Source organism: Peromyscus leucopus, chromosome 8a, assembly GCF_004664715.2.
Source record: "Peromyscus leucopus breed LL Stock chromosome 8a, UCI_PerLeu_2.1, whole genome shotgun sequence".
Taxonomy (NCBI): Eukaryota; Metazoa; Chordata; class Mammalia; order Rodentia; family Cricetidae; genus Peromyscus; species Peromyscus leucopus.
Genome location: NC_051085.1, coordinates 8,873,083 through 8,900,297, shown reverse-complemented (window position 1 = coordinate 8,900,297; position 27,215 = coordinate 8,873,083). Strand labels below are relative to the sequence as shown.

Here is a 27,215-nt window from a genome sequence, read left to right as displayed (position 1 = left end):
AAATCAAAGAGAAGAATTCAGGGAGAGGGCTGTCACACTAGGACCCAACGGCACAGGTCAAAAAGCCTGTTTTAAACTTGTGGTGTGTTACTGTTCATCAGTAATAAACTGGGCCAGCGGGATGGCTCAGTGGATAAAGGCACTTACCTACTATAGAGTGACTGAGTTCAACCCCACAGGGGACTCCACGGTTGTCTTCTGACCACACCCACACTGTGACACACACTTGAGGACACACACACATCAATTACAATGGAAAAGTTGGGGTGAGTATGATCCAAACACATACAAATTTCAAATTCTTTAAAAATTTAAGTAATAAGTTATGTTACAGAAATATACAATACGGCAGGTATGGTGGTACAAGCCTGTAACTGCAGCACTTGGGAGGCTGAGGCTAGCCTGGGCTACAGTGTGAGAGCCTGTCACACCCCAACCCCTTCAAAAACCTCCAAAAACCCAACCAATTCCTAGGAGAAAACTGGAGAGACTCCAGTTGAACGATTCTCTTTAGTAGGGGCCACAGAAGCGGTCCCTGCCAGATGGCGGCACTAGCTCCTCTTCGTTCTCTTTGATTTCTTCCTCTGCTCTTCTGCATCCGTCTCTGCAGGTCGTTTTTTCAGCCCCTTCATTTTCCTGGTCTGCAGTTTGCTTAGGTCTTGCTTCTGCATATGAATCCTTCCAAAAGTTGTGCCAAAAGTATCCTGAGAGACATTCTTTCTCTTCTTTGGCTATAAAATAAGAGAAAAGTATGTGGGTGTATACATATGTAACTTTAGTGGCCTTTTACTATATATATAAAAACTGGTAGAAATCTAGCACACCACACACCTCTAACACTTCCCACTGTGAAGATTCTCAATGACACAGCTTTACACACCTTTCTTCTCGAGGAATCACGGGACTTCTTTAAAATGCACATTCTCATTATTCAGAGCCAGCCACTACCCCTCCCCCTTGTCCTACAATGCTGCCATCTGGGTAAAATGTCAGGTCATCTGGCAAAAATCAAGATACACTGACCACTGTCATCTATCAACACGGTTTTTCGAGCTTAGCCTCAGAAGACTGAGTTCTCAGTTCAATCTCCGATAGCATTCCAGAGTTAAGATGTCTACTTGGTGCTTACATTTCTTTTCTTTTATTATTATTATTTGTGTGTGTGTGGGGGGGGTGGGTATGTGCAGGAGTCCATGGAGGCCACAGAGGAAGCCACGGGTGGTGTGAGCCACTGATATGATGGATGCTGGGACTCAAGCCTGGTCCTCTGCAATGGGAGCAAGTGCTCTTAAACCACTGAGCCATCTTTCTAGCACATCTAGTTGTTTGTGAAACAATCTAAAAGTCAACACAAAGCTGGGCCTGTAGTGCATGCTTGTAATCCAGCACCTGAGGGTCTGAGACAGAAGAACCCTGAGTTCAAGGGCACACTAGGCTACAAGTCAATACACATCTAACATATATATCGTTCTAGAAACACAGCTGTAACAGTCTTCATGATGCCCACTCTGTTCTGGTTTTGCTGAAAATGGCAGAAAGCCAAACCAGACTCTTGGCTTCTGCAGCTCTTTATTACTTTTATGTCTAAAGAGGTTCTTTTCTTCCTCTGGCTCTGAGCCTAACTTATCTATTTTATTCATTTTTTCATACATCTTTTTATGGCCACAAATCCTTCCTGGCAAAAGTGGAATACAGAAATCCACACAGCACCACATCACAGGTTATGTACCTTGAGAGCCTTGGGCACTTTCATGGACAATTTATAAAGGTCATCTGATGCTAAGTGTGTCCTCCTGAGAACCAGGTCCATCGACGGTCCCATCTCTTCCAGCTCAATCCGTGGGGTTCTGCAACCAGACTTCTTCAACAGCAGCCTTTAGGAATAGGGGAAGGCTGCTCAGTTTATTTTTTAAAGTCCTCCTCTGAAATACCTTTTCTGAAAGTGTTTTGTAGTTTCAGATAGCAACAGTTATAATTGCAAAGGCCAAGCCTCTTCTTATACACTTTAGGCATTCATACCAAGTGCATCCTTTGGTTAGTTTTTAAAAATCATTTTAAAAATGCTGGGAAACAACAAGTATAAAAATTATTTTCAGATAATTCAGTGGCAGAGCACATGAATGTTTGCACAAGACCCTAAGTCTGACACCTAGCACCAAAATAGTAGTTCTAACCGGGCTTTAGAAACAGTATGCTTGGTGGGGCTTAGTGAAGCACACCTTTGATCCCAGCCCTTGGGAGGCAGAGGCAGGTGGATCTCTGAGTTCTAGGCCAGCCTGGTCTACATATTGAGTTCCAGGACAGCTAGGGCTACATAGTGAGACCCTGTCTCAGAAAAAAAAAAAAGAAAGAAAGAAAGAAGGAAGGAAGGAAGGAAGGAAGGAAGGAAGGAAGGAAGAAGGAAGGAAGGAAGGAAGGAAGGAAGGAAGGAAGGAAGGAAGGAGGAAAAATGGAAAGGAAGGGAGGGAGGGAGAAGGGAGGGAGGAAGGAAGGAAAAGAAACGATATGTTGAAAGGATTAACAAATTCCTATCTCTAACATTATATGAGTTAAGTCAACCCATTCAAAATCAACTTTTCCCTACAGCACATTAATGACTTCTGTAGCTTGTAGTAAATCTAAAAATTCTAATAAAACAAAATTACAACTTTTCAACATTCTATGTCCAAATAACTCCAGAACTAGATATATCTGGACAACAGGAGAGAAAGGAAGAGTGAGGAGCTGGTGACCAGACAAGAGGAGGCCTTCAATTATTCTATTATCAGTAACACAAAGTAATGGGATTCACTGTCTTGTGCATTCCTGATGGGCACCCACTTCCCAGTCATGAAAAATCTCTCTTTTACTCTCAAGTCCACAACCGGCCTCACCCCCAATTGTTTTATGAGTCCTGTCCTAAGAAGAGCCGAAAGACCCGAAGAGTAGCCAAGTGTCATCCCAGCACTTGGGAACTGGAGGCCTGAGGACCAGTTAAAGGCCATTCTATGCTACACAGCGACTTCACTCTGGGCAATGTGAAACTGTCTCAATAAAACAACAATCAAAAACAAAAAACCACCAACCCAAAATCTGAACATTATATTTGGCAACCACATTTGATAGAGCAGTTATGTTCCCACAGGTAAAAATACGTGGGGGAAGGGGGGGCAGGGAGGTATTAACTGATTAGTGTTGCACAAAAAGCTGTCATGGTGGCAAGAGACAACACCGCTAATGAGAAGGAACAGAAAAAAAAAAAAAAAAAAAAAAAAAAAAAAATGCAAGGAAGAACAATTAGGGAAGGCTCCAGAGAGGACAGCAGGCAGCTGGTGTGTGTGTGTGTGTGTGTGTGTGTGTGTGTGTGTGTGTGTGTGTGTGTGTGTGTGTGTGTGTGTGTGCGCAGCGCCTACTTCAGGAGCTCTTAGCTGGGTACACCTGCAGATAGCCAACCGAGACAGTGCACTCTGGGGAGCAGCTGCTGGTCACAGCAAGACTCGCAGGGGCAGACATGTATCAAGGAATCCCCTCCCTCAATTCAATGAGACACATGAAGAGCAGAGGGTTCAACAACAGTGCTATAGAAACACAGAAAAATAAAACGAGCCAGGTACGGTAGCACACACCTTTAATCCAGCACTCAGGACGCACAGGCAGGTGGATCTGGGTTCAAGGCCAGCCTGGCGAAGAGTTCCAAGACAACCAGGGCTACACAGAGAGACCTTGTCTCAGGCCTCCCCGGAAAGAAAGAGCAAGTGGATGCTAGGACAGTGACATGTGCCTGTCATCCCATCCCTAGGAAGGTAAGGCTGAAGCTTGAGGCCAGCCTGGGCTACAAAGCAAGGGTGTGTCAAAACAACTGAAGCATGAATTAAGCTACAGTGCCACTCTGCAAACGGTCTCTCCCCCTTAACCTAGCTGACACTACGCTGTTTTCATTGTGTAATCTCTCTTACTGGAAGGCTGTGTTTGCTTTTTAAGGTAAACGTAACACTTCCTGTTTGGCATATTTCTCTGCATACAGCCTAACCAATACTCCAGCACAGGTGTATGTGGCATTTGGGACTCTTTATCAGGCTGGTCCTGGGAGCCTGTCTCTGTAATTCTTGGTACTTGGGAAACTGAATGAAGCAGGAGGATCACTACAAGTTCAAGTACAGCACAGAGGGACACTGTATCTTAAAAAACAAAACCAAACCGCATCACTTTAGTGGTTCTGACCATACGCTGAACAAAACTGACAAAGGAAAGCAAATGACGCTCACCCACGGCAATAAATTACTACAGATGTACAGAAGAAGCCAGTAACACTAGGACTGACCATAAACAGAAAGGCATCACACAGGTTGTAGCAATATAATTTCACATTCCAGCTGGGATCACAACAGTCAGGAGGCAGAGGCAAGGAAGATCACAATTTGAGGCTAGCCTGGGCTACCTACTGAGTACTCGAGTCCACTGGCAAAGCACACTGAGAGCCTGTGTCAAAAACAACCCAAACATCTGCTAACTCACGGGCAGAGCTGCCCTCATTCATTAAGGAGCACAGTGCGAACACTAACAGCTACGACACTTGGCACCGAGGCAGCAGGGACCCAGCAGCACAGCCACAAGACATCCTCTAACTTCAGGACGTGAGATGGAAGCCAGAGGTCAGAAATTTAGAGCCAGATGGGCTAAAAGCTAGCCTGGGCTACAAGAAACTTTGTTCCCAAAATGAAAAATGAAGTTTATACTAGGGTCCTGACTTTAAAATTAAAACATTGTACTATGAATGACTGCCAGGCTAAATCTAAAAGTGGCTTCAGCAATCTGGTAGACTGACGTGCCTCTGCCTTCCAAATGCTGGATTAAAGGTGTGCTGCCATGACGTATGGCGTGCCCTTGCTCTTAAGTCCGATGCATGTACATGTGTGCAAGAGCACATGCGTGTGCACGTGGAGGAGGCCAGAGGTCAAGCGACCCTCTTCTGTCATCACAGTGGAAGTGAGAAGAACAGAGTGACAGAGGCCATGAGGAAAGCCGCTGCTAAGGAGGACTACTCCCACCCAGCAGTCCCTCAATAAACCTTTATACCGCTGGCGCCCAGGACTGAGTGACAAGAACAGGTAAACACTTCAGGTTCATCTGGACCTTCTGTTTTTTTAAAGGAATAAAAGGGATGCTAACCTAACCCTGAGTAATTGTAGCACGTTGGTATCTCTATCAGTGAAAAAGGAATCTGGCCGCGAGTAGTGGTCTTGGCCTGTAATGCTGGCACTTAAGAAGTCGAGGCAGGAGGACTCCAAGTCTGAGGCCTCCCTGGGCTGCACAATGAGTTCAAGGCTAGCCTGGAGCTACATCAACAGATACTGTTTGGAAAACTCAAACCAAACAAAGCAACCTGTTGCTGGGATCTACACTCATACTATATGGTGCTGGGGTTATGGTAGAAACCTAGGCTAGAGGGGAAATCAGTGGTCAGTCACTGGTCCTTGCCCTGCTTTATGCTGTAGCTTTCTTTCAAATCCGAATTTTAAAAACTCTTTGTCTGGCTTGACTGTGGCTTGTTCTAAATCCAGTCAAGAACAATAATGAGACAGCACAGAAATCTAGGACGGGGGTTACTACATACACCAGGCTGGTGAGAGATGACCAGGGCCCTGGAGAAGTGCGTTCCTCAGACAGGCCAGGGCACAGCTCCTGCCACGGCTATCTGCAGTTTCTCCAGGCCAATGGGCGGGAACCAACTTTGAGTTAGAATAAAACGTTACCCTTGAGGATTTTGAAAAACACCTGGAAATGTACTTACTTATAGCTTCGAAAGTAAACCTTCCCGTTAAGTGCAGTGAAGTGCAGAACATATTCTAACCCAGCCAGTCGGACATTTGATACTGTGGGGCCTCTGAAGAAATCTGAAAGCACATATTCAGTTGTTAAGAAAGAAAACTATAGCCGGGCAGTGGTGGCGCACGCCTTTAATCCCAGCACTTGAGAAGTAAAGACAGGCGGATCTCTGTGATTTCAAGGCCAGCCTGGTCTACACAGCAAGTTCCAGGCCAGCCAGGGCTACACAGAAAAACCCTATTGGGTCCTGATATTGCTTGCAATCCATAGAGTCTGCTTAAAGGGCAAAGGAATTTATTAGAGAAGGAAGTTATTAGAGAGTGGGCATGTAGTTCAAGGTCATAGGCAGGTGTAACAGTTACCTGCTACCTCACTAGGGGCAGTGCTTCAAAATCACAGCTAGAACAGCTACCCACTACAAACCGGAGGAGGAGGAGAGAGGAGGAGGGAGGAGGAGGAAGGAAGGAGGGAGGGAGGGAGGGAGCGAGGGCAATTTCAATATTCAGTTACAGGGGCTGGAGAGATGACTCAGCATTGGCTGTTCTTCCAGAGGTTCAGTTCCCAGCAACCACATGGCAGTTCACAACTGTCTGTTTCAGGGGATCTGACACTCTCACACAAACATACATGCAGGCAAAATACCAACACATATAAAATAAAAATAAGCCAGGCAGTGGTCGCACACACCTTTAATCCCAGCACTCGGGAAGCAGAGGCAGGTGGATCTCTGTGAGTTCAAGGCCAGCCTGGTCTACAGAGCGAGATCCAGGACAGGCACCAAAACTACAGAGAAACCCTGTCTCAAAAAAACCAACCAAACAAACAAACAAATAAAAATTAAAAAAGAATTTCAGTTACAAAGTGTTAACGTGTGTGTGTGTGTGTGTGTGTGTGTGTGTGTGTGTGTGTCCCCGCGCGCACGCACGCGCACACGTGAGCAGGGATATGTGGGGACATGAGCAGACGGTCACTGAGGCCAGATGTCAATCCCCAGTGCTGTTTCCCTGGAGCAGACCCCGGGGACTAGGCTAGGCTGGCCGGCAGCAGCCCCCGAGTGTGCCTGTGTCTCCCTCTGCAGCACTGGACTAGACCCACACACAGCACAGGCCCCTGCACTGGCCCCAGCCTACTTCAGTTTGTTTGGAGACGTGTTAACAGTAATGTTAGTCTGGCCTCAAACTTCTCACGATGTGGATGACTCTGAACTCTCTGAACCTGACTCCACCTCCTGAGTGCCCAATGCATGCACCAAAATACATCTCCCCTTGTTATATCATCCTCATATAGTAGGAACAGTAACATAAAAAAACAGCCATAAAAATCAGGACAGACAGAACCTGAACAGTGCTATTGTTTACTGGGCTTCCCGTGAGAAATGCAGTCCTCGGGACATAAGATGGCTCAGTGAGTAGGTGCACTTGTTATGCAAGCCTGGAGATCCAAGTTCGATCCCCAGCACCCACGTAAATGTGAAAATGAGAGTCAATGCCACAAAGTTATCCTTTGACCTCCACACACATGCACACCCACATACACATCATATATACAATAATAAATGTTGCTTTTCCAAAAAAGGAACTGTATAGGTTGGGATATAATCCAATGAACAGAAGGCTTGCCTGGCATATATAAGGCCCTGGCTTCACCCCCAGTAGATTCACTGTGCCGGTTAAGAGACCAGAAAAGGGCTCTGCAGGAGGAGACGGTCCTCTATTAGCCTGTCCCTACTGACCCAGTGGTGTCCAGCCACTTCTGTAGATGTGGAGTTCACACCCTGTGAGATCGTGTGATGACACTCTCCAAAGCACAGGGCTGCTGTCACTGTGCTTCATTTGAACAGAACATACAGAGCAGTGGGCTGACGCATTTACACTGAAAACCTAACTCCCCACGAGCAACAACACTTCTCTGCAATCATCTTCCACCTCTCTGCTTCTGTCCCGGATTTCTTTTCCACTCAATGCCCTTCCTTATCACTACATTAGGGAGTCTTTTCATGCCATCTAGTGGAAGTACAAGATAATGAGAAATTAGGGTTTATGAAATCTAGTCGGCCTTGGTGTGGGGCACACATTTATAATTCTGTGTAAGCCCAGTACTTAGAAGGCACAGGTAAACCAGGCGGTGGTGGCGCACGCTTTTGATCCCAGCACTCAGGAGGCAGAGCCAGGCGGATCTCTCACATTCCAGGCCAGTCTGGTCTACAAAGCGAGTTCCAGGACAGCCAGAGCTAAACAGTGAAACCCCATCTCAACCCCCTGCCCCAGAAAAGAAGGTGCAGTAAAAGAACTGCTGCATACTGGTGCCAGCCTGGGCTACAAAGCCCATTTCAAAAGAGACACAGACGCGTGCACACATGGAAAGAAAAGGGCTGGAGAGATGGCTCGGTGGATAAGAGCACTGGCTGTTCTTCCGGAGGACCCAGGTTCAAATCCTCACAGAACTACAGGCAGTGAACTGTTGCTGGGGTGTAGCTACAGCCACTGGTAACTTGCCTGTGTTCCTGTCAACCTCCCACCACCACTACCTAAGCTTATGAACGAAACCCTTATTAAGCTCAGTGGGACAAAAAGAAGAGATATGAGAAAAGATAGGAAAACTGTACAGTTTGGTGAAGGAAGGAATGTGAAAAAGTAATCTTACAGAAAAGGTAGGTCTCAAAAGCAGCTGCAATTGTTAATGATATGAGTTCCAATAATACTCACCAATAAGAAGATTTTTTAATCTTCTATAGTCTTCTGTTACATCAAAATCATCACCAGCAAAAATCAACATGGGTTTTGTTCCCTCAGGGCACTTACTAGTCTATGAGATTAAAAAGGAAAAAAGAAAAAAAAAAAGCACCATAATTATACAATTTCCAAAATCTAAAGAATTTATATGACAATTTTTAAGATAGCCAATATGTGTTAAAATAATCAACATTTTTACACATACTACCTCACTTATTATTGTTACATCCACAAGTGAGGATCAAGAAAACCACTGATTTGATAAATCACAAACATCTCATAAATGGCAAGACATGTCTTAAACCTACAGGTCCAATTATGAGGTCACTGTTTGACTCTGAACCTAAGGAAACTGGAGTTACTGACTACACAGGGAACTGACTGTCAAAAGCCTTTTTTCAAAGCCACAGGAGAAGGATATTTAGTTTAATTATTCTATTAAATCAAGGTCTGTCCCCTTTTTAGAGGAGAGCTAAGGAAATGAGCAATATGTCCATTTACCACAATTTAACCATACACAAGCCTAAGCTCCACCAGCTCAGCTGGACCCAGTGGAGCACGCCTGCAGTCCCAGCACTTGGGGAACGTGGAAGCAGGCAGATCAGAAGCTCAAGCTCAGCCTTGGTTACTCAGCAAGTCTGCGGCCAGCCGGGGTGATTTCAAACCCTACATCAAAGCAACACACAAAACCCACTAAGGTGTACAACCTTCATTACAAACAATCTTCTTTCTCTCTAAACTCTTAAACTCCAACCTTGGTTTTTATCTACCATATACATGACTCTAAGGTTAAACAATTAAATTTGGGTTTCGGGCTGGAGAGATGGCTCAGCAGTTAAGAGCACTGGCTGCTCTGCCAGAGGTCCTGAGTTCAATTCCCAGCAACCACATGCTGGCTCACAACCATCTGTAATGAGATCTGGTGCCCTCTTCTGGCCTGCAGGAATACATACAGACAGGAAATTATATACATAATAAATAAATAAATAAATAAATAATAAATTTGGGTTTCAATCACCAAATCTAAACGGAAAACTGGGCTTGGTGTGGTGATGAATGCTTGAATCCCAGGCCAATCTCTGAGTTCAAGACCAACCTGGTCTACATAGAAAGTTCCAGACAGCCAAAGCCCATAGTGAGCCCTGTCTAAAAAACAAAGACACCACCAGACAGGGGACACTGCCTTGATCTCACACCTCTAAGATCCACGTGTATTGATGGGACAATCTGAAGTGAGACACTCCCTGCCTTCTCAGGCTCTTTTGGCCAATCCCACTCAAACACAGCAGGTACACTGCAGGTTCCTGAGGAGGGGTTATGCTAGCAATTCTAAGTAATTCTAATAGCTAAGAGACAAAACAATACAGTGGCAGCCGGAGCTTTCTGGCTGTAGAACAGCACTCAACTGGAAAACTTCTGGGTGTCTGTAAATGTTGTTATCACTTAGGACAGACAGATTTACTCCACAGGCCTAACCAGAACGGTCATCGCTCTCTGAAGTTTAGCTTCTATAAGATCCACATGTACTACATGTTATAAATACATTCCTCCTTTGTGGTTGGTTTTTTGTGGTTGGTTTGTTTGTTTGTTTGCTTTTGTTTTTTTGAGACAGGGTTTCTCCCTGGAATTCACAGAGATCCACCTGATTGCCAGGACTAAAGGCGTGTACCACCACCTCCTGACCTACATTCCTCTTTTTAAAATAAAGGTAAAACTTTTTCTGCATGAGGTTCTTTTTCTATAAAATTCTATCAGTACTTCTTTACCACAAGGTACCAGTATTGGCCAAGAACATTATTAAAAGGCTATTTAGTTTTATGATCAATAACTTACCTTAATATCTTTTAGAGACACAAATTTCTCAATACCTAGTTCAATCATATCCAGCACATGGTAGTCATACATACGACCTGAAAGGAAATGCATTTTTAAGCACATAGATTTCCCCAATAGCCACCTTATGTTACCTATATGCTCCAAATGATCTGTGTCTTCTCTGTCTCTCCAAACTCACACTCCCTTCTTAGACTCGGACATCTACTTAGTTGCGTGGTTAGGCTATTAGTCATGGAAAAACTCTACACTCTCACGCTGAGCCTAGCTCCTTTACTTTATGGAATGAATGGGGAGCTGGGTGCAGCAGTGAGCACCTACAATTCCAGCACTGGGGAGACAAGAGGAAGACTCGACAACCTCTATTGCACCGCCCTGAGTCCGGCGCCTTTTCTTTATGGAATGAATGGGGAGCTGGGTGCAGCAGTGAGCACCTACAATTCCAGCACTGGGGAGACAAGAGGACGGAGCTCAAGACCAACCTGGGCTATATAGCAAGACCCAGGTCAGCCTAGGGGTAAATAGAAAGACTACTAAAAAAAAAAAAAAAAGTAATTAAATAAATTAAAAAGAGGTGCAGCTCAGCAATACCAGGAATATTCAGCATACATCAGGCTTGGGATGAAACCTTAACAATACATCCACCCTCAAAAAACAAGCTGTATGAAGACCACAGATGGTAAAGGGGTTGCCTATGACTGAGCATGTTAGATAGAAACTCCACATATCAGGGCTGGAGAGATGGCTCAGTAAGTAACAGCACTTCCTGCTCTTCCAGAGGATCTGAGTTTGGTTCCCAGCACCCATGTCATGACTGTCCATAACTCCATGTGGTTTACAAACATACACATAAAATACGTAAATAATAAACAGAGCACCAGGAACCCACACCTCCTGTTTAAAAGCCAGAACTGCTCTCCAAAGATGTTAGCAATAGTGTTCTAAGATTACTAACCAAGAACTAGTTCACACTCTTTCTCACTTCCCGGGGCTGGAGGGCAATACTGATGTCACTGGTGGAAAGGAAGTTTCTGTGGTAATGCTGGGATCCCAAACCTAGCCTTCAAAAAGCTGGGCAAGGGCTCTACCAGAGGTAGACTCCAGTCCAAAATATTTTATCCAGTGTCACGAGGTTAAAGCAGCAACAGAAACTACTCACTGGTTGACTCACTGGTTGACTGTAAACCCTGAAAACATCAGCTAACCGAGTCACAGAGCTGACTCTATGGGTAAAACCATTAAGAGTTGTGGCACATGCCATTAATTCCAGCACCCAGGGGAAGGGGATCTCTGTGAGTTCTAGGCCAGTCAGAGCTACATAATGAGACCTTGTCTCAAACAACAACAACAACAAAGCATATGATACTCACCTATAACTAGATTATTCGGCCTCTTCTTATTATGGGAGCCAAACATGAATAGAGAACAGTCTGACTTCTTTGAAAAGAACTCCTATAAAGGAAGAAGGAAAACTCTTGAAGACTCTCAGCCTGCCCTGCTTATGCCTTTGGCAGGCTGAGGCAGAAACACTGCCCTAAGTTCCAGCCAGCCAAAGCTACACACAAGAGCCTGTCTTCACACAAACAAACCATCTTACCTTTAAGCTTGTAAAGGACACCAGGGGTTTCCCCATCCACCCCTCTCCCACCAGAAGCTAATGAAGACGTAATGAATTAGATAAGTTTATACAGAAGGGGCTGGAGAAGTGGGCTCAGGTTAAGAGCACTTATTGTTCTTGTAGAGGACCAGGATTCAGTTCGCAGAACCCACATGGCAGCTCACTACTATCCTTCATCTTCTTCTGACCTCCAAGGGCACTAGACACACATGTGATGCACATACATGCAGACAGGCAAAACACTCATACATTAAAAAAAAAAACTAACCTTAATACATACTTATATGCCAATATAGATAGATAGATAGATAGATAGATAGACAGACAGACAGACAGACAGACAGAACCTTATTTTAGCTTTTAAATCCAAATTTTTCTGATTTGGAGTACTCAGTTAAAAGGCTCACATTTCAAGACTAAAAGTACACGGAAGCCAGGGAGTTAATACAGGACAGACCACTCGTATCTCAATTGTGCAGGCATTCTGAGTGGCACACCAGGTGTTTCACTTACTGAATATCCCTGAACTCGCTTTACGGCACATCTCAGCATGCACAGGGAGCCACTGAGATTTATCAACACACTGGCTTTGGATGTTTGTAACTGGCTCCGGAGTTTTTAATGCCCTTTGCTACTTTTCCCAGCAAACTGCAACAAGGTAAGGAAGGGGCTCTAGGATCTCCATGCCCACAGTTGAATTAGAGCCATGTCACATCTGGGGGAGTGGCTGACAGAGTTATGATATTCCAGTATAAGAACTGTTTGGGCTGGACGTGGTTACACACGCCTTTAGTCCCAGCACTTGGGAGGCAGAGGCAGGTGGATCTGAGTTCAAGGGCAACCTGGTATACAGAGCGAGTTACAGGACAGCCAGGGCTACACAGAGAAATCTGTCTCAAAAAAAAAAAAAAAAAAAAAAGTATTCCTTGGCTTCCATTACAGGTTTGAAAGGAGTAGAAATGTGAAGTTTCAATCCTAGACAGCCCGATGCCAACACTCTACATCCACATACTTGGCTCAACTTACTGAGGTCACTATTCTAACATAAAAACTAGATTCAAAGCCAGGTGTGCAGCACACGTTGGAACCCCAGCACTGGTATGGTAGAGACATGCAACTCTAGAGTTCACTGGCTAGTCCTTGAGGCCAAATGGCGAGCTCCAGGTTCAGTGACAGACCTGTCTCAGACATAAGGCGGAGAGCAACAGACCCCACAACCTCTGGCTTACAGCACCACATATGCACAAATTAGATTTAACATGTCCTAGTCCAAACTCAGCTAGAAAACCTTCAAAATTAATGAAAAAGATCAAAGGACAGGGCAATCCTTAAGTTCCCCGTGTCTTTCCCCACCCCAGCCCCATCCCACGCCACACACATCGGTTATCACTCCCTGAGGGCAGCTCCTAATCTGGATATCATCCAGTAAGTTTCTACGCAGAAGCAAGTGTGGCAAAGAGTCACAGCTGCCCATCCACTTCCAGTGTGAAGGAGTTAGGAAAGTCAAGAACTCAGGCTGGACAGGTGTGAGGGGGCACACTCAGGAGGCAGAGGCAGGTAGATCTCTGTGAGTTTGAGACCAGCCTGGTCTACAGAGTAAGTTCTAGAACAGCCAGGGATACAAGAAGACCCTTACCTCAAAGATAGATAGATAGATAGATAGATAGATAGATAGATAGATAGATAGATAGATAGATAGTGAATGAATGAATGAATTCAGGCTGTGAACCTTTTCCTGTCCTAGAAATTAACTTTTCTGAGAATTAATTTATCAGAGATAATAAGTCTTGCAAAGCCCTACCAAGGTCATGAGATGTCATTTGATGGCATTCTATATAGAAGTGCTCAAAAATATTTATGGTCAGGCTACATATTTGGTTCATCAGTCCTGGTGATTCTAGAAGACCTGAATTCAATTCCCAGCACTCTCATCGGACGGTTTACAACTACCTATAACTTCATCTCCAGGGGATCCAATGCTCTGGCCTCTGTACTCACTGGCTCTCATGTGCACAGACCCACACACATATATGCATATAATTAAAAATAATAACACTTTAAAATATACTCGTGGTCTAAGTCAATGGGATTGCATTCTTAAGATGCGTTCTGTAAAGTCTCCTGACAGGTGTGGTGTGGCATGTCTTTAATGTCAGTACTTGTGAAGTGGAGGAAGGAGGGCATCCTCTGCAGATTAAGTTTGAGGACAGTTTGGGTTTCATGAACCACTGTTCCAAACAAACAATAAATAAATGATAAGTGCATATCAGGTATTCAAACATCTGAACTGACTATGTTGTTTAATAAGAATATGAAGTTTAGTAAAATTTAAAATGTATTCAAGCCAAGCATGGTGGCACACCCTGTCATCCTAACACTTAGACGATGGGAGACAGGACTTCAAGGCCAGCCTTTGCTACTAAACCAGCTAAGAAACACAAGGCACTATTTCAAAACAACAGGCAGAAATAAAAAGATTATGTTTTAACAGACCAATGTCATTGCCATCTTCATCCAATTTATATTGAGGAAGACCTTTCTCCTTATCTTCCTCTGATTTTTGTTTGTTTGTTTGTTTTCAATTTCCCTAATATAGAGGAAAGACCAATTGCCTTCCCTCCGTATTTTTTTTTTCTTTTTACATCCAAAGTCATCATAGTTTCTATCAAATTCTTCTCCATTGTGGGATAATCTTTTTGTACAATGTAAAGATGTGTCCCTGAACAATCAGACCACAAAAAAAAAAAAAAAAAAAAAAAAAAAAAAAAGAGGTCATGTACAGGGGCTGGAGAGATAGCTCAGAGGTTAAGAGCACTGGCTGCTCTTCCAGAGGTTCTGAGTTCAGTTCCCAGCAACCACATGGTGGCTCACAACCATTTATAATGGGATCTGGTGCCCTCTTCTGGCCTGCAGGCAGACATGCTGTATCCATAATAAATAAATAAATCTTAAAAAAAAAAAAAAAAAAAAAAAAAAAAAAGATGTGTCCCTGCCAAAGCACCTCCTGATTGGTTTAATAAAGAGCTGAATGGCCAATAGCTACACAGGAGAGGGGACACACACACATACACACTATTCATTACACTTTTTTTTTTTTTTTTTTGGAGACAGTTTCTCTGTGTAGTTTTGGAGCCTGTCCTGGATCTCACTCTGTAGCCCAGGCTGGCCTCGAACTCACAGAGATCCACCTGCCTCTGCTTCCCGAGTGCTGGGATTGAAGGCGTGCGCCACCACCGCCCGGCTCATTACACTATTTTAAAAAAAGAATAGTCTTATTTCTCAGTCTGAATATCAACACTGTCATACATAGCGTTTCTAACTTAAGAAGGAAGAGAACGCATTAGGAGTGCAGCATGAACTAGTATGGAGTCGTTTTTACACAGCTCTGTTCTGTTATCTGAGCGCTGTGGATGGAACCCAGGGCCTCGGGCAAGCTAGGCAAGCATGAGCCAGCACCATTACCCCTCACTCCCCAGCCACACGCCCAGTCCTGCCCCCAGAGCTCTCTTAAAGGAGGAAGATTCCTGTACTTACCAGTGATGTCTGATCCTCAAATGGTCTTGTAATATTTTTCCTAAGAATATTAAAAAGAGTGACTCCAGTTTTAATAATATTAATAAGTACATTCAGTTAAGTGATATAGTGAATAAAGGTAATTATATATTCAGATGATTAAAAGAATGGGACACAGAGGGACACATCTTTAATCTCACCATTTGGGAAGCAAAAGTAGGTAGATATCACTGAGTTCCAGACAAGCAGACCTTGTCTGAAGACACGCCACCAAAATGAGGGTGGGGAGGCCTAGAGATGGCTCAGTGGTTAAGAACACTGGCTGCTCCTTCAGAGAAGGCAGCTGGGTTCAATTCTCAGCACCTATCTAGTAGCTCACAACCATCTGTAACTCCATTCCCACGGCCTCCGAGGACAACTGGCATACACATGGTGCAGGCGTGCGTGCGTGCGTGCGTGTGCGTGCAGACAAAACACCCCAAAACATAAAATCAACAACAAAACACAACCCATCACATTTAATCCCAGCACTCAGGAGGCAGAAGTAGGCAGATCTCTGAGTTAGAGGCCAGCCTAGTCTACAAAGCAAGTTCCAAGACAGCCAGAGCTACATAGAGAAATCCTGTCTCAAAAATAAAATAAAATAAAATAAAATAAAAAGATTATTCTAAGTGTTGGGCTGGAACAACGGCTCAGAGGTTAAGGGCTTATTGTTTTGACAGAGGACCCAAGTTCAGTCCTAGAATCCACATCAGGCAGCTCTGTGGGATCTACTGCTTTCTAGCCTGGGCAAACAGCTACACACATACACATACACACACAGATACACACACACACCAAAGCAATGTCAATTCCCCACTTAGAATAAATGCACTATAATAATTCAAGATATATCGGGCGGTGGTAGCACACGCCTTTAATCCCAGCCCTCAGGAGGCAGAGGCAGGTGGATCTCTGTGAGTTCGAGGCCAGACTGGTCTACAAAGTGAGTTCTAAGACAGTCAGGGCTGTTACACAGAGAAACCCCGTTTCAAAAACAACAACAGGAAAAAAAAAAATTCAAGATGTAACACTGGAGTAGCTGGGTGAAGGACATACAGGAATTCTAAAAATTCTTACAACTTTCCTGTGCATATGTAATTATTTCAAAATAAGGTATGTACATGTTATAGTTATGCAAGAATATTCTGAGCCAGGCATAGTGGCACAAGCCTTTAATTCAAGCACATAGGAGGCCGATGCAGAAGATCTCTGTGAGTTTGAGGGCAACCTGATCAAGTTTCAGGACAGCCGAGGCTGTTATACAGAGAAACCCTATCTCAAAAAACTAAAAAAAAAATTCAGTGCAAATACTAACACTTTTTCCTTCCAAATCTTCCATAAAGCAATTGTTACTTTTACAACTAAACAAAATAAGTAGTAATAATAATAATAAACCAACTTACTTTTTATATAGAACTCCATATGGTTTCTTCAGTGCATACTGTAAAACATAATTTTAAACTTTCTCAACAAAACATTCAAAAAGCAGAGTCATGGCAATCTTCCTGCTTCAGTCATTCAAATGCTGGAATTATATTCATGGGCCATCAGATCAGTTGTTTTTCAACTGAGTGGTGAGGACATGATCTCACTATGTAGCCCTGGTTGCCCTGACTGAGTTCTGGGCTTACAGGCATGTGGCACCATGTTTAGTAAAACATTTGATGATTCTCAGCCACGTGTTTCTTTGTCTTAGTGTAATGAACAGTCACCTTTTTCTGACAAGAATGACCATCATGTAATATCTGTAATACTGTACTTCTCCTAGAACTTAATATGCAGGGTCACTCAGAAGGAAAGAGGCTGTTTCCTCCCAATACCACACCATGCAGATAAACATTTCAGAAAAAGATGAGCAAGCCAGGCCAGACACGGTAGCTCACATCTGTAATCCCAGGGCTCAGAAGGTGAAGACACAGGATTGAGAGTTCAATGGCAAATGATGCGGCTCAGGGGGTATGATGTTGCCAACAAGCCTGATGACCTGAGTTCAACTCCTGTAGCCCATGTGGTTAAGGGAAAGGAGGAAAAAATGATAAAGTCAAAACTCTCCACATATTCAAGCTGGGCATAGTGGCACATGTAGAAAAAGGGGCTGCCTAAAGAAACCCACCCTGACCCTGGAGCCCAGAGTTAGGGAAGGACGGCTCAGATAAGGCCAGTGAGAGAAACACAGTTTAGCTCAGATCAGAGCCATCTCTGCCCCTGGCCAACTGACTTGTGAAATCAACCAATCACAGAGCAGGACAGCAGAATCGTGGCCCTAGGGCCCAGGACCAGGGGAAGAAACACAGCCTGAGTTTGGGACCTGAGCCAGAGAAGTGAACACTTTATCTCCAAACCCAGAACCCAGGAAATATACCCTGACTTTGAGACTAGTACCAAAATAACACTCTTGGCCCCTAGAATCAGTGAAAGAAACGTGCCCTGGCCTTAGAGGCACTGTCAAAAAGCCAAGAAAGGCCAATGAAAGAAACAGTTTGACTCTGAAATCAGGGCCATCTCTGTCCCTTGCCCACAAAACTGGCCCTGGGCAGAAAATAAACTAACCAATCATAGTTGACTCTGCCCCCTAGACATCCTATATAAACGGCCCTGCCCAGTCAGTTGTGAGCTGTTCTCTCCACCCTGGTAGAGGCAGCTACTCTCCTGGACTCCTTCCCAAATAAACCTCTTTCTCAAAAGAGTTTTGGGTGAAGACCCTCACTAACTGGTGCACAGAAGAACCTTGCTGGGACATCCCATAGTGGACTGAGCAAGAGAGAGCTGGTAACACTGAGCCGGAGATTGTGGTTCTCCAGGAGAGGAGCAGGATTGCCGTGTCCTGTGGGGAGACCATCCCCCATCACACCAGGTATATCCTGACTTTCCCAAAGAGTCAGGCTACCCTTCCTTGCTGAAGCAGTTCCAGGCCTGACTCTCCCGAGAAGTCAGGAAACCTTCCTCTTCAAGGTTGGGCTGTTTCTTTGCAGTCTCAGCCATCAGAGCTGTGCTAAACAGCTCCAGGTGTCCGGGACACCTTCAGGGCAGAGCTCTTGTTCTGAGCAGCTCGAGGTGTCCAGGATACCTCGCCCTCCAGGGCTGAACTGTCTGTCTACTTGCAGTTTCATCCATCAATTTACTAACATTTTGGTGCTGAAACCTGGGACACCAAACCCAGAGTTTTTGCAGTTTACTTACAGCACATGCTTGCAATTCCAGCACTTGGAATGCTGAAGCAGGGGATGGCTAGCTGGAGGCCAGCCTGAGCTACACAGGAAACACTGTCTCAAAGGGGGAAAAGTTCAGTTATTTAGCTGATTTCATTCAAAGATTCTATTAGCTACACACAAGTCCTAAATACCCATGTACCTATTAGATACTGCCCACATACAGTGACTGTCATTCATCAATGTATTGAGTTCCTACCAGGTCCAGACACTGTCAGGCTTGGTGGCAAATGTGTCTTTACCCAGCGAGCCATCTTGCCAGACCAACAAAGTCATTTTTATCTTAACTACTTAAATTACATGTCCCCTGAACATTATCACCTTTCCCTCCAAACCTGCCCTACCAGACACATTCTCTAAATTGATATTTGATTTTTAAATTATGTTATTCTATACATATGCGTGTTTGCCTGTATCTGTATGTATATACACCTCATGCTTGCCTGGTGCCCAGGGAGACCAGAAGAGGGTGTTGGGTCACCTGGAAATGGGAGTTACAGATGGTTGTGAGCTGCCATGTGGGTACTAGGACTTGAACCTGTGAACTCTGGAAGAGCAGCCAGTGCTCTTAACAGTTGAGACATCTTCCCAGCCTTCTAAATTGGTATTACTGCTCACTGGGCAACTGAGACAGAAACCTAGGAAGACAGTTCTCACCAATGCCAAAACTTGTACTTCCTATATCTATTCTCACTAGCTCTCAATTTCATTCATTCATTATTAATTGATGTGCTTATTTCTCTGTGTAGCCCTGGATGTCCTGGAACTTGCTCTGTAGACCAGGCTGCCCTTGAACTCAAAGATCTGCCTGCCCCTGCCTCCAGAGTGCTGGGATTAAAGTCATGTACCACCATGCCCAGCTGTTAATTTCATTCCCACCATCAGACGCTAGATAACCTTTTCCAGCATTTGCTCTCAACCTCTTTAATAGAAGCAATAAACTGTAGTGACAGGTATAACTCGGTGGTAGCACTTGCCTGGCTTGCACAAAACCTGGATCCATTTCTAGCACCACATGCATCACAAGGGTTATCATATCTCTCACTTAAAAAACAAACAAACAAACAAAAAAACAGTAATAAAAAAAAAAAAAGACTTCAATGACTTCACAGGCTTCAGAATAACTCCAAATCCATGTTATTGTATACCCCCTGCCTCCTTTTCTAGGTTCACGGAGTCCACTTTCCTTTGGCCATCCCAGTTACTTGTGGCTCACCAAGTGGGTCCTGTTTCTTCTCCTCAGTCTTGGAAGCCCCAAACTTCTTCTCCTGTTTCTTTTCCTTCTTCAAAATGAAGGCTATGTATCATTTCTGGAAAGCCCACCTGTGATCAGATCCCTCCTATGTGATTTTTTTTTTTTGGGGGGGGGCTACATATTATTTCTGGGAAGCCCACCTTGTGTGTAGGTCCCCTCCTCTGTGATTTTCTGGTTTTTGTTAGTCTCATTAGGCCATACTGGACTTGACTCTGTGAAGACTGAATTTCTGATCCTCTACTTCCCCGCATGTTATTTTTAACTATTTCCATCATTGCTGAGCATACCTCCAGCACAGCACAACTGCACAACACTTACAATGCATGTCTTCTCTGATCTCACTGAAGAATAAGACTGTACTGCTTATTAATTCTCAGAACCTAGAATAACTAGTACTGTTGAAAGAACATAGTAATAAGCCGTTATTTCAGCTTACAAATTAGTTACTAAACTGGGTATAAACAAAGGGCAGGTGAGATGGTTCAGTGATTACTCTAGAGGATCCAGGTTCAAGTCCTAACATCCACATGTAACTCACAACTCTGTAATTCCAGTTCCAGGGGATCTGAAGCCATGACCACATGGTAACTCACAACTCTGTAATTCCAGTTCTGGGGGATCTGAAGCCATCTTCTAGACTTCCAGTGGTGCACAAACATACACATAGGCACAATACCCATACACAATTAAAAACAAATGTCCATAAACCAAACCTTAAAAGATTTGTCAAAGAGTAAGGCAGGATGGCACATGCTTATAATCCCAGCATCCAGGAGGCAGAAGTCAGCCTAGTCTACATAGCAAGTTCCAGGCTAGCCAGGGCTACAATGTGAGACCCTGTCCCAAGGGAAGGCAGGACCCGAATAAATAAAAATTCACTCAGATGACTTTTCTTTAAGTACCCTTACAAGTACATTATAAGATAAATAGCTTCCAATTTCACTGTCCTCTCTATTTACCCCTGCCCCTCCCAACCCCAACTCTTCAAGGCTGGATCTTAAGACATCATAATCCTACCAGACCTGGCTCAACTCAGTATGCTCAAAAGTTCCTAAATAGTTCAACCTCACTTTAAAAGAATATTCAAAGCCAGCCTGGACTACATAGTGAGAACCCGTGTTTTGTTGGGGTTTTTTTGGTTGTTGTTTTAGATTCTGGTTTCTTAAGACAGGGTTTCTCTGTGTAGCCCTGGCTGTCCTTGAACTCGAAGATCTGCCTGCTGGGATTAAAGGCATGTGCCACCATGCATGGCTTTTTTTTTTTTTTTTTTTTTTTTTTTTTTAAAGCAAATTAACAGAGCTAGAAAGATGACAAGGCATTTCTCTTGCAGAGAGTTCCCACCGTATCAGGAGGCTCACAGTCACCTGTAACTCCTGCTACAGGTGATCCAAGGCCTTTGGCCTCCATGGACACCCACAGATGCACTTAGTTTAAAAATATAGCATTAAATGTACTAAGTCACAATACCTACCACATCTCGGAGTACTTGAGTCACGGTTGCATTTGCATTCCCCCCTTTAATCAGCATGGCATTCTTAGTGTTTTCACTGAGTTTGGGTTCTCTTTTCTCAAGGAATCGCTTAGCCCTTTTTGTTTTCGGCTTTCTGTTCAAAAAAGCACAATTCATAACAATTTACACATTTTCCTCACACAACTACACATTAACTGATGACCTAAAAAAAAAAAATCAACACTCACATCTATCAAGTAGGATTCCATCATTAAATAACAACAACATAAAAACCCTCACCTTTTCAGGGAGACATTAGCAAAGGTATTTTATCATTACTGGAGCTGATGGATTGTTAAGAGCACCTGCTACTCTTGTTAAGGATTAGGTTTGGTTCTTAGCACCCACGTGGAAGATCACAATTGACTAACTCCTGTTCCAAAGGATCTGATGTTCTCTTCTGGCCTCTGTGGGCACTGCATGCAACCGGGGAATACAAAGCTAGCATTCGTGTGTGTGTGTGTGTGTGTGTGTGTGTGTGTGTGTGTATTTAAAAAATGAAATGACCCAAGTAAACAGTTATTTTTAACTTACTACATTTCTTCACGGTGACTTATGCTTGTAATTATAGCTCTTTACAAATCAGGCAACTCAGACTAGAGAAGCAATATGCCCAAGGTCTGGTGTGTAGACCAATGCTACAAAATGAACTAAATGTAAGAACCCATCTACAACTCCCATTACAGAAAACAAAACACAACAAAAACCCCACAAAACCACACCTAATTTATTATTCTGTTTTTATGGTGGGGCAGTAATAGGATGTTATATATTTCTGTTCAGAAGAAAGAATTCAACTTTGCCTCCTCTATGGTAAACATGGTTACTTTTCTGCCATCTATTAACAAAATGCCTCCTCTCCTAATTAACTATAACCCTCCATCTTCCAGTCTTGGGACAGGTAGGGAGGGAAAAGAAAAACCATATACATACACTTTAGTTTCCCACACAGAATTTAAAAAATTCTTCTCCAATGAAATGCCACGTGTAAAACCACGTAGTTAGTCATTTACTGGTCGCTCAAGTTGCATTTTTCATTGAATCAAATCAAGGCACACACTGTGTTTATACAGTAATAACTGCTATACACTCTATAGTCCACGTCTTTTTTCAATCTCACTAACCTGTAATCAATGTAAACTGCAGCTTACTTGCTTTATTAGTGAGGCACAGTGGGTGCACAAAATCTATTGACTAAAAAGAAACTTGTTTACATTGCACATTTACTTAAAAAGCAGAAAACTGAGCCGGGCGGTGGTAGCGCACGCCTTTAATCCAAGCACTCCGGAGGTAGCGGCAGGTGGATCTCTGTGAGTTCGAGGCCAGTCTATCTACAGAGCGAGTTCCAGGACAGCCAAGGCTACACAAAGAAACCCTGTCTTGAAAAGCGGGGCGGGGAGCGGCAGGAAACCTGTAACAACCAATGCAGCAACATTTGGGAAGTCAAATATTTTTGAACAAACGTGACCATCACTCAGCGATAGACAGAAGTGCGCAGATTTGGCCGGAAAAGAAAAATGAAAACTTGGCACCCGTTATGGCAAACACGGCTCCCTACAGTTCTCTGACACAAGCGTGTCAGGACAGCTATGTTACAGGATAAACTGATGGACACAGTCGCGAAACTCTGAGCCCCGTCTCTTCCGGCCACGCCACTCTCGCGCTTCAGAACCCACCAGCGGCGGGGCCCTAAGCCGACCCCGGCTCTGGCCCCCGATGCCCCCGCCCCACCGCTCGCCGCCAGCCTGCAAGGCTGCAGCGGCAGGGACTCGGGCTGCAGAAGCGGCCAGCTCCTTCCCGAAGCGCGTCCGGAGAGCGCAACGCCGGGACCAGGACCACCGCAGAGGCAACACCCCCAGCCCCGGGAGACTCCCTCCCACGCCATCGCGCCCCACACACACTTACATGACTTTATCCAAGGCGTCCATCGCTACCAGACCCCTCGCGAACACACGTGCGCCGCGCACTTCCGCAAAGCCGCCGCGAGCGCCGGAAGAGGCGGGGCCGGAAATGCGAAACGCGACTTCCTGAGACAGCCCCGCGGTCCTCGCGGGCGGCCATCTCGGGAGGGCATAGCGTTCTGTTCCCTTGGTAACGGAGCGTTGTTTGGGCTGTTTCCTGGGAAGTAAACACTTTAAGTGACTTGGTGTGGAGTCGAGTTTTTCGGGAAGCAATTGTTCCTCTTCAGGGAAGTAACCAGAATGCTGGAAAGGTTGGAGGCACGGTACTCGTACAAAAAATAGTGGCATGAAAAGGACATCACCGGCTTCACTGCGAGATCAGTTGAGGCCGGTTGATTACCCAGTTGCTTTCTACGTAAAAGATATACAGAGAATACTGCTGATTGTGATTAGCCCTCGAGTTTTAGTCATATAACTTGCATATAGTTATATAAAGTGCACTTTTTTTTCTTTTTCTTTTTTTCTTTTTTTTTCTTTCTTTCTTTTTTTTTTTTGGTTTTTCGAGACAGGGTTTCTCTGTGTAGCTTTGCGCCTTTCCTGGAACTCACTTGGTAGCCCAGGCTGGCCTCAAACTCACAGAGATCCGCCTGGCTCTGCCTCCCGAGTGCTGGGATTAAAGGCGTGCGCCACCACCGCCCGGCTTAAAGTGCACTTTTAATGTGTATAATTCGGTGGTTTTGGGTGCATCCACAAAACAGGTGAACCCGAGCACAGCCTTGTAAACCAGTAATTCCACTTTGGTGGAGAGTAGGGCAGGACTGAAAGGTGAAGTCCAGCCTAGGCTCCACAGTGAGATGTCTCAAACACACACATCAAAGAGCTCAACGCTGCCCCGGGGGTAGGCCCGGCATTTCAGTACTTTGGAAATGAAGGCAAGAGGATCAGGCTATGTAGGGCTCTAGAAGCCAGCCTGGTCTACAGGAGACCTGTTTCAAGAAAGAAAAAAAAAAGTGCAACCATAACCACTATTAATTTCAATATACTTTTATTACTCCAAAGAGCTCACCTACCCATCCACCCAATGGCACTGTCAGCCTTTAATCCAGTTTCATGGAGATGCCTATTCTGACTATACATAGTATGAACTGATTCTCTCAGTGTGCTCTTACGTCTGAGTTTAACTTACTAGGTTTTGGGTTTTGTTTTGAGACAGGGTTTTCCTACATTGCTTTGTCTGGCCTGTAACTTGCTATGTAAACCACAAGAATCTTGACTTCACAGTGATCTTCCTGTTTCTGTATCTTGAGTGACAGACACATGTGGAGTTTGCCACCACACCATTTTTTGTTCTTTTGGTTTTTTGAGCCAAGATTTCTCTATGTAGCCTTGGCTGTTCTGGAACTTGCTCTGTAGACCAGGCTGACCTTGAACTCAAGAGATCTGCCTGCCTCTGCCTCCTGAGTGCTGGGATTAAATGCATGAGCCACCACTACCTGGCACCTAATTTACTGTATTTTTTTAAAAGATCTATTTATTTATTATGTATACATCATGTATGACTGCAGGCCAGAAGAGGGCACCAGATCTCATTACAGATGGTTGTGAGCCACCATGTGGTTGCTGGGAATTGAACTCGGGACCTCTGGAAGAGCAGTCAGTGCTCTTAACCTCTGAGCCATCTCTCCAGCCCCTAATTTACTGTATTAAGGTCTGTGCGTTTGTGTGTTCTGTTTTAGAGGGAGGATCTTGGAATGTGGCCAAAGCCGGAGTAGAGCTATTGCCCACGCTGATATGAAACTTATGCTGCTGCCTTTCCCTATAGACAGTCGGGATTAAATGCACACCCTGCCATGACTAAAGGCATGGCCTACCATTCCAGGAAATATATCTTTCGCATATTGGAATAAACGACGGCAGGAGGGTAGCTTCTAAACAGATTAAGGATAAGGACTGGCTGGAGCTCTCCATGCTGTCTCAGTGGTATAGCACTTTATACAACACAAGGCCCTAGGCTCAAACTACTGCACTAAATTGAAGAAAAAACACTGGAGCTTTCAACCTCACTTTGACTTAGCATCAGGAATGGTAAAGGGACTGGAGTTATGATGTGGCCAGTGACCAACCATGCTTAATAATGAAGCCTCCATAAAAGCTCCAGAGAACAGTACTGTGTGAGTTTCTGTCTTGATATGTAGAGGTGCTGGGAGAATGGCTTTGAAAGGAGATGGAACACCCGATTTGACTCCATGTAGTCTCTCCATCTGGCTGTTTCCCAAGAGGATCAGTTAGAGGTCATCCTCAATACACAACAAGCTCAAGGTCAGACTGGACTATATAGACACTATCTCAAAATAAATAAGCAATAAATCTAGTAAACAAACTTTCCAGGTCCTTCTCTAAATTCTATGAGCTATTTTAACAGCAAGTGGTTGAAAGTGAGAAAAGGATTGTGGGAACATCCAATTTGTAGCTAAGTCCTAAGTTGTAGGTAACTTGGGGAACTCACTCTTGAGATTGGCATGTAAAGATGAGATGAGGCAATCCCATGGGACTGAGCCATTAACCTGTGAGATCTGACATTAGGTCCAGGTTGACAGCATCAGAACTGCATTAAGGGCCGGGCGGTGGTGGCGCACGCCTTTAATCCCAGCACTTGGGAGGCAGAGCCAGGCAGATCTCTGTGAGTTCGAGGCCAGCCTGGGCTACCAAGTGAGTTCCAGGACAGGCGCAAAGCTACACAGAGAAACCCTGTCTCGAAAAACCAAAAAAAGAAAAAAGAAAAAAAAAACTGCATTAAGATGGAGGACATTGAATAGGTGTCCTCCAGGGAACTAATCTGTGATGGAAACGCCATATATCTAAAGTAAAAAGTGAAGTACTGAGGGTAGCAAGATTAGAAGAAACAGTTGAGTTTTTCTCCAGGGGCATAACCAGCTTTTTTTTAAAAGGCAAAATGAAAAAAAGAAAAAAAACCAACAAACAAAAAAGGACAGAATCTGTTAATATTTCACAGCTTCTAGTCTTGGGAGAAACAATGGGTTTTGGTTTCTTGTCCCTCTTTTTAGGGGGTAGGATCTCACACTGTAATCTAGCCTGGCTTCAAACTTACACAATCCTCCTGCTTCAGCCTCCTAAGTGCTGAGGTGATAGGCAGAAGACACCAAGCAGGGATTTTTTTTTTTTTGTTGTTTTGCTAACTCCGGACCTGCTTTAGACTTCTATCCTAATTAACAATAGACTATCAGAAGAGTCGTCTGTGGGGCATTTACCCAACACCCCCACAGTTCCCCAGAGCTTTCTTGAGTGCGATCAGCAGGAAATATTAGATAGAAGGATTTATTTCGGAGACTATCACGGAGATAAACATAGAAAATAAAGGATAGCCTCAAGAGGGCCTGGAACCTATTCCAACGGGCCCCCACTGTCTCTGGTCCAGGGTTTTTATAGAGACACCAAGGGGTGGAGCAAAAGACCTCCTTCCCCAGCACAGCCAAGTGCAGAGCATCTCAGACACCTGCACTCAGGCCCGTGGTCTTGATCATCCTCTATTCAGACCTGCTGGGTAAAGCCACGAGGAACCCGAGAATGGGCTCCCACAGTACCCCCCCCCATCCCCGCTCGTCAGTCTGGCCTCAGACTCTGATCCACCTGTCTCTGCCTCCCAAGTGCTGGGATTAAATGTAGGGAAAAGGGGCTGGCTAATGAAACTCAGTGAGATCAGAGCCTTCTCTGCCCTGGCCAACTGACTTGTGAAACCAACCAATCACAGAGTAGCACCCTGCCCCTCCCAGACCCCC

The 27,215-nt window shown here is 44.5% G+C and overlaps 1 protein-coding gene across 2 annotated transcripts; it reads right to left on the bottom strand.

The window, feature by feature from the left end:
• Positions 1–288: 288 nt before the first annotated feature.
• On the bottom strand, positions 289–23,512 carry Rpf2 (ribosome production factor 2 homolog). Of its 2 annotated transcripts, XM_028861739.2 has the most exons (10): positions 23,423–23,512; positions 21,479–21,611; positions 16,947–16,984; positions 15,523–15,562; positions 11,741–11,822; positions 10,371–10,447; positions 8,511–8,610; positions 5,771–5,873; positions 1,730–1,874; positions 289–731 (listed from the first exon to the last, which is right to left on the bottom strand). In XM_028861739.2, the coding sequence occupies exons 1-10, from the start codon at positions 23,443–23,445 to the stop codon at positions 552–554; spliced, it is 921 nt and encodes a 306-aa protein (XP_028717572.1). In that variant the 5' UTR covers positions 23,446–23,512; the 3' UTR covers positions 289–551. The 2 variants fall into 2 exon arrangements, with proteins under 2 accessions (XP_028717572.1, XP_037056230.1); XM_037200335.1 differs by lacking the exons at positions 16,947–16,984; positions 23,423–23,512 and having other exon boundaries at positions 21,479–21,498.
• Between the last annotated feature and the right edge of the window lie 3,703 nt (positions 23,513–27,215).

What these genes read in the sequence shown, in the direction of transcription:
- Rpf2 (XM_028861739.2), bottom strand. Translation starts at nt 23,445, where the DNA reads ATGGACGCCTTGGATAAAGTCAT. An exon ending in TGTCTCTAAAAGATATTAAG is followed by an intron (nt 8,611 to 10,370) that starts GTAAGTTATTGA and finishes TTAATCTCATAG; the next exon opens with ACTAGTAAGTGCCCTGAGGG. An exon ending in GTTTACTTTCGAAGCTATAA is followed by an intron (nt 1,875 to 5,770) that starts GTAAGTACATTT and finishes CTATTCCTAAAG; the next exon opens with GCTGCTGTTGAAGAAGTCTG.